The sequence below is a fragment of the Berghia stephanieae genome, chromosome 5 (assembly GCF_034508935.2).
Source record: "Berghia stephanieae isolate SIO BIC M18660-M18661 chromosome 5, UCSD_Bste_1.3, whole genome shotgun sequence".
Classification (NCBI taxonomy): Eukaryota; Metazoa; Mollusca; class Gastropoda; order Nudibranchia; family Aeolidiidae; genus Berghia; species Berghia stephanieae.
Genome location: NC_088364.1, coordinates 57698673 through 57706172, shown reverse-complemented (window position 1 = coordinate 57706172; position 7500 = coordinate 57698673). Strand labels below are relative to the sequence as shown.

Below are 7500 nucleotides of genomic sequence, written 5' to 3'. Positions count from 1 at the left end.
TCAGCATAACAAAAATTTGACAACTAGTTTAAGATATGGAGCAAGACAATGAAATGAGAAAAATACAAACATTGTCTGAAACATTTTAATGCTGATTTTTGACATATCTTTTTTGCATTATTAAACCCCTTGTTATTTTTATAATAGGGAAGATAAGTGGTGACGTCACACACCTGTCTCTTCCGGTTCAAAACTCATTGTGGAAAGCTTACATTTTGAATCATAAGGTGGCATACTTATTGCAGTATCAGAATGTATAGGCAGAGTCTTAGGATTACGGAGCGTAAAAGGGTGAGGATGGATGATCTTTATTGACGACCAGCATTTATCTAGACTAGAAAATAAGATACCCTCACTCTAACACAAGAAGATCAGCTGCACAAGGTATGTATCCAGTCCTCCGGAAGACTGGTTTTACACTTCCAATGAGATTGGAACCAGTATTTTGACACATTTTTGTTTCCTGTTATATCAAATACCATTTTTAAAAATTAATTAAAAATCTCTCTGGTTGGCAATAAATGGTTTTAAAATGTTCTTTCTACATAAGCCTCATGCACTACACCGTCAACCACAGAGAGCTTTTAACAAAATAAATCCACAAAATAAGCGTATTTTCAGTGATAAAAATATACTTCATAATTCCCCATTTAAACTGCAAGCATATCATAATATGGAAGCACATGATGAGATTTCAACGTAAAAAAAATAAATCATAAACCCCCTCCCATAAATTCCACAAAATAAACGTGCAACCCCCCCCCCCCCCCCCCCCCCACCCCAAACTCCCCTAAAAATCAACCTTTTCTTTGCTTAAATTAAATGGTGACATTGATTAATTGCACTCATTAACTTACGCTCTCGGAGTAGCTTTTTTATTGTGGCCTTGAGACTGTCTGTGGCTTCCATCCAGAAGCGTTTGAAGTAGATCATCTCGATGAAGATGAACCTCCTGGTCGGATCCATCACGAGTTGCTCTATGGTGCTGTTTAATGTACATTTGGTGCATTCTAACTTTGGGTTGTAATATTCTGGCACTAGGAAATAAGATTTCAAATAAACAAGTTATGTCATTCATAAACTGAGATCCGACGAGTGTTGTATGCTCTAAGGGGCTCTGCTACTGCTGCACTTATAATAAGAACAACAACTACAACAACAACTACTACTTCTACTACTACTACCACCACTACTACTTTTACTACTACTCTTACTACTACTACTACTACTACTACTACTACTACTACTACTACTACTACTATTACTACTACTACTACTACTACACTACTACTAACATACTACTACAACTACACTACTACTACTACTACTAACTACTACTACTACTACTACTACTACTACTACTACTACTACTACTACTACTACTACTACTACTACTACTACTACTACTACTACTACTACTACTACTACTACTATACTACTACGACGACGACACTACTACTACTACTACTACTACTACTACTACTACTATACTACTACTACTACTAATACTACTACTACTACTACTAAAAATAATAATAATAATAATAATAATAATAATAATAATAATAATAATAATAATAATAATAATAATAATAATAATAATAATAATAATAATAATAATATAAAGAAGAAGAAGAAGAAGAAGAAGAAGAAGAAGAAGAAGAAGAATAAAAAGTAATAATCAAAAATGAATATAACAGCTTCAAAAAAGAACAAAATACCAAACACGTTTCGGGCTCAAAACCCCCTTCAGCCAACAACAAAAAACAATAAAGATATAAATGAATTACTAAATTTCAGATCGACGACAGAGATATTTTTTAGGTCCTCTCTGTAGAAAAATATTGGAAAGCCTACTACTACTACTACTACTGCTGCTGCTGCTGCTGCTGCTACCACCGCTACTACTACTACTACTACTACTACTACTACTACTGCTACTACTACTACTACTACTACTACTACTACTACTACTACTACTACTACTACTACTACTACTACTACTAGTACTACAACTACTACTACTACTACTACTACTACTACTACTACTACTACTACTACTACTACTACTACACCCACTACGCTACTGCTGCTGATGTCGCTGGTGTTTCCTCACACTCCCAATTAATTGTAATATTCTCTATTACGATATTCACTTATTTTCAAGTGCTTCCCATTATCCTAAACGTAAGATGATTAAAAAAACAATTAATCAAATCTAAATTTCTCAAATTATGACAAATTTTCTTAATCACTCAATCTTTTGCAATTATTTCATCTCTAAATGAATTTCATTGCTCCTTTTACACAAAGGTAAAATATAAAAAGCAGAAAACAAAACCAAAACCAAATAAATAAATGCTCCCACAAAGTTATATATATATATATATATATATATATATATATATATATATATAATATTATATATATATATATATATATGATAACTTTTTTGCAAGAGCGCCTTACTGGCATCATGTCTCGTTCTACACGTTAAGTGTTGCTGTCACCTTGGAATCCCTTGTAAAGCGCTTTAAGCGCAAAAAGTGGATATTGCGCTCTACAAAAGTTCATGTTCAAGTTTTAAAGAATCAGACATTTATTCTTTGTCATAAAAGCGAAGATAGAGAAAGTCAATGCATAGATAATTATAATAATCGTTACCACAATGGTTCATAGAAGAAAACTATCATAATTAACATATTTCAATTTACATAGAACGGTAAATGCTGTCATTGTCGTTATCACAGTTCTTCTTCTTCTTCTTCTTCCTTCTTCTTCTTCTTCTTCTTCTTCTTCTTCTTCTTCTTCTTCTTCTTCTTCTTCTTCTTCTTCTTCTTCTTCTCCTTCTTTTCCCCTTCTTCTTATCCTTCTCCTACTTGTTCTTGCTCTTCTTCTATTATTAGCAGTAATACTTCACCACCACCACCGCGCCACCATCATCGTCGTCGTCAACATCATCATCAGTTTCATCACCACTGTGATAATAGCGCGTTGCCGCAAACGGTGAAACCAAGTCAACTAAATCTTGCCTAGTCTTTATAACGTTTCACTCTAAAATTTCAATAAAAACATGGTTGAGACCACCAACGGTAATAAAGGGCTACTGAAAATTTTGAAACGAAACATTCATATCTTTTAACGCTTTCACGAACTCGTCCATAAAATTCCAACATTAAAAAATAAAAGGTTTGAAAATCATAAAACAAACTCAAAACGAACAAAGAAAAATTGGAAATAAGAAAGAAAAGAAAAAAAGGCGGTGGAAGCTGGGTTAAAAAACAAAACAAACTTGAAACTAAAGGAGAAAAAATGTTGAGGGAGCAGATGTGGATAAAGAGTCAGAGGAGGATAAACATAAAATATGTAAAACTGATACGTATGGTATCTTTAAAAGGGCAAAGATTACGGAAATAAATACCTGGCGAAGATGAAATTATTTCACTATCTTCATACTCTGAAATAATCATAAACCAGTGATGATAACATAATATTTAAATTCGTGGATTCGAGAGAAAGGTGAAAGTGAAATTGATCTTTAACGTTATAAACCCAGCCAGCTACACGGAATTACATATTGCCTCGTCTGTCCCTAGTCTGTCGGGTTTATTTTCAAGAAATGATTAAAGTCGACGTGTACTTATTTACAGGTCTGATAACCCAAATTGTTATGGGCTCATTATTGTAATGAAATACTCCCAATCAAAGGCAAAATATTGTCCATGACAACAATGGTAAAACAAGCCCATAATAGTTGCTTTCGATCACACCTACAAATGATAAACACGTCGACCAAAGCCATTTATCCAACATTTCCCTTGTGACCATAACATTCTTATTTATTTAATTCCGTCATCGCAGTTTCAGGCCATACGCATTGCATATATTATCAACATTAACAAAAATGTTAACAAGACATAATTTATTGTCAGACTGAATTAATCACAATTTATAATTTTGAGAGCATATCTATATTTCAAACGTCAAAGAAAACATCCTTTGTTCACGTGTGTGAACATATTTGTTATCTGCGACGCGTATCCCTTTTGGTTGTCTTTATAGAGGAACATTTTAAAATCCCCAAAATTTGTAACTAGGAATAAAACTCCGAAATTAACGACGCGTTTATGCGCCATTACGACAATATTTTGTTATCTCCGCGTCTCTCAAAATAAAAATAAATATAAAAATAAAATAAAATATTTTTAAAAAAATCATACTTTAATTTGAGAAATTGTTAAACTATGATTGCTTTACATTTCCATATTTAAAAAAAATAATTATAGAGGCTGTTATTCAGGTAGTATCGGAACTTCAGTTCGGACCATTATTTACCACCTGATATTGCACACACAAACACTCACACACACACACACTCTCTTGCACACAGACACACACACACTCACACACACACACACACACACATATATATATATATATAGTCTAGTCTATATCAAGTTTAACTCAATGACATGGGCAGATAGCCACATGAAAAGGGACAGAATTATAGGGGGTTATAAATCTAAAGGATGAAAGGGATAGCAAGTGTTTATGTCCATCGTTAGCTGCCGAGAGGTTGGGGGATCCAAACTATCGGCATGTTATGGTCCATCGCCTGTGAAGCCTGAAGTAATGTTACATATTTTCATACATAAACACAGTGAAAGGACGGTAGCAGTATCTGGTATAGAACTAGACATAGAATAGTAAGACAAAGCCGTATTGAGTAGTTTCGAATCACAAAACTGCGGGACGTGGAATATAAATATCAATGCCTTGTGGATTGTTTGTGTAATCCGTTTATAATGTTCGTCAGGTTGGTGAGAGAGAGAGAAAAGAAAGAAAGAAAGAAAGAAAGAAAGAAAGAGAGAGAGAGAGTGAGAGAGAAAAGGAGAGAGATAGAGAGAGAGGAGAGAGAAAGAGAAAGTGCGAGAGAGAGAAAAAAAAAGAGAGAGAGAGAGAGAGAGAGAGAAAAAAAAAAAAAGAGAGAGAGAGAGAGAGAGAGAGAGAGAGAGAGAGAGAGAGAGAGAGAGAGAGAGAGAGAGAGAGAGAGAAAGCGAGAGAGAGAAAAAAAAAAGAAGAAAAAAAAAGAGAGATAGAGAGCGAGCGAGCGAGAGAGAGAGAGAGAGAGAGAGAGAGAGAGAGAGAGAGAGAGAGAGAGAGAGAGAGAGAGAGAGAGTTTTATTTATTTATTTATTTATTTTTAACCAAGTGATGGTTATTTAAATCGATATCGATATACGAAGGAAGAGTTTTCTTGCCAAATTATAAAATACGCGTCTTTCCAGAGTCCGACAGTGAACTCGTTAACTCATTCAACCCTAACACCGACTTTATCCGTAATTTACCCGGGTTACTTTTACCCTATACATATTTACCACATTTTTCTGAGACAATTATAGGCGTAATATCAAAGCTAATATTTTTAGTTTTTACAAGTTAATGGTAGTGGAATAAAACTATCTATTCACATGCTCATTTTTAATCTATGTTTTTCTCTCCAATTTTAAAAAGTAACAAAATTCTCTAGGATTGAGTGAGTTAAACCGACCCGACTGTCCTGTGTAGTATTGGTCAACCGTCTTCAACCAGCCGACATCGATGTGACTATGGGGGATCAGGTGGACGTTCAACACGTTGTCCATCACTGCTGGGCAGTTCTGTTTGAGCAAATAGAATTAAAAAAATTATAGACTTTTTAAAAAATAGAAAAGAGAAACTAGAGCATTTATATAGCGCAATATCCTCTAAACTTAAATCGCGAGCTTTAAAAGGGGTCCCCAACCAACAGCAACATTTAAAATGTAGGTCCAATCGATCGACAAGGCTGTTAACGGACAGGTACTTATTTTACACCCAAGTACGGTGAGAGAATGTGAGTAAAGAGCCTTTTCCAGGGACTCACCAATGCGCCGCTCAGAGCGGGTCTCGAACCCTGGACCTTCCGATCCGAAGGCTAGAATCATACCATTAGACTACATAGCCGCACAAGCATTTCAAACAAACGGCTTTGTAGTCTTGTGATATGCCCCTCACCCTCGGTTCGAGTCCTGATCGGGACCGCGAAAAGTTGAGTCCTTGGAGACGGCGCTTAACTCATATTCTTAACTCCCATCGACATACATGTTGTGTTGTTGTTGGCTTGGGAGCGCTTGCAAAGCGCTTTGAGCAAATTTAATGTCTATTGCTCTTATATTAAAAGCTCAAAAATCAAGTGCGTATCTATATGCACTCAACAAACTAACAAAACAAAAAGACCTTACAAAAATGGAATCAAAAATTAAACAATAAATTCAATTGCAACGATGAGAAATGCCATAAAGTTTCAAAGCATTGAAGCCCATAGAGCCGGAGGTTATCCCAGTTTCTATAGCACGAAACGGACAAGAGCAATTGCTTGTTGCCGTTTGATAGGATGCTAGTCTATTGCAAAGTAACTTCAGACAGATCCAACAAAACCAGCTACCCAATTACTTACTGCTGGGTGGCTCCCTAGCGGGTTGGGGGTAGGGCAGAAAAAATTTCGACATCACCTGGGATTGATCTCGGTCACCTTGCGTGTGAAGCGAGTGCTCTACCAACCAGCTAAAGATGTCCCGCTAAATACCAGAACGCATAAACAGAAATCAAAAGACGATAACGATATCTGATACAATTATAATTTCAAACCATAGAAAAGTAAATCGATTATGAAATGAAAATATTGATTACAGCTCGAGTAATAAATCTACTCCAGACATGCTGTTTAGTTTGTGTCGGCGGTTCACCTTTCGTGTCGACGCTAAACACAATAAATACAGTAAAGTAAGGACAAATATTTAATGACATCAACAACTGAGCTGCCAACCCATAATCCCAGTAAAACAGAGTTAGACTTTTAAGAAATCTTAAAGTGATTCTTCTTCTTTCTCCATTAAACATATCAGATTGTTTAAAGACCAGACAATTAAAAACGCCCCCCCCCCCATTCTCTCTCTCTCTCTCTCTCTCTCTCTCTCTCTCTCTCTCTCTCTCTCTCTCTCTCTCTCTCTCTCTCTCTCTCTCTCTCTCTCTTCCCCTGTCCTTTCCCCCTTTTTTCAAAGATATTAGTCGTTTCCACAACTGAAGTAGGATTAAAAGGCGTGTCATTACCATTAAATTTGAAGCCAGCTAGGTCAAAAGATTGTTCTTATTATAATAATGCCTTTCTCATCGTTTGACAAGGGTCAAGGGTCAAGGGTCGAGGGGCCCTCGATATTATGTTCACTTTCAATTATGTATTCCGCAAAGATTCACTAATTGTAAGAAACTGTTGTGTTTCTCTCATCCGAGATTGATGAGAAGTTTGGAAGGTCCCTCACAGGCAGAGAAGTACACTTAAGTACTTAATTTGAGGTCGTGCCAAACCGTCATTTTCATGTGTGCTTCCTTTCTGGAAGCGACTGATGTCGTTGAAAAAATGGGAAAAGGTCTAGGAGAGAGAGAGAGAGAGAGAGAGAGAGAGAGAGAGAGAGAGAGAGA

General features: G+C 35.9%; 1 protein-coding gene across 2 annotated transcripts in view; it reads right to left on the bottom strand.

Moving 5' to 3' along the window:
- LOC144973294 (lysosomal alpha-mannosidase-like) overlaps positions 1 to 7500 on the bottom strand; it is a 101414-nt gene that overhangs the window by 25712 nt on the left and 68202 nt on the right. The window contains exons 3-5 of one of the 2 annotated variants that reach the window (XM_078915565.1): positions 5552 to 5660; positions 3422 to 3457; positions 858 to 1037 (exon numbers count right to left, since the gene is read on the bottom strand). In XM_078915565.1, coding sequence (XP_078771691.1) covers positions 858 to 1037; positions 3422 to 3457; positions 5552 to 5660 — 325 coding nt within the window. The remainder of the gene's footprint in view (positions 1 to 857; positions 1038 to 3421; positions 3458 to 5551; positions 5661 to 7500) is intronic. The other variant, XM_078915566.1, reaches the window with a different exon arrangement.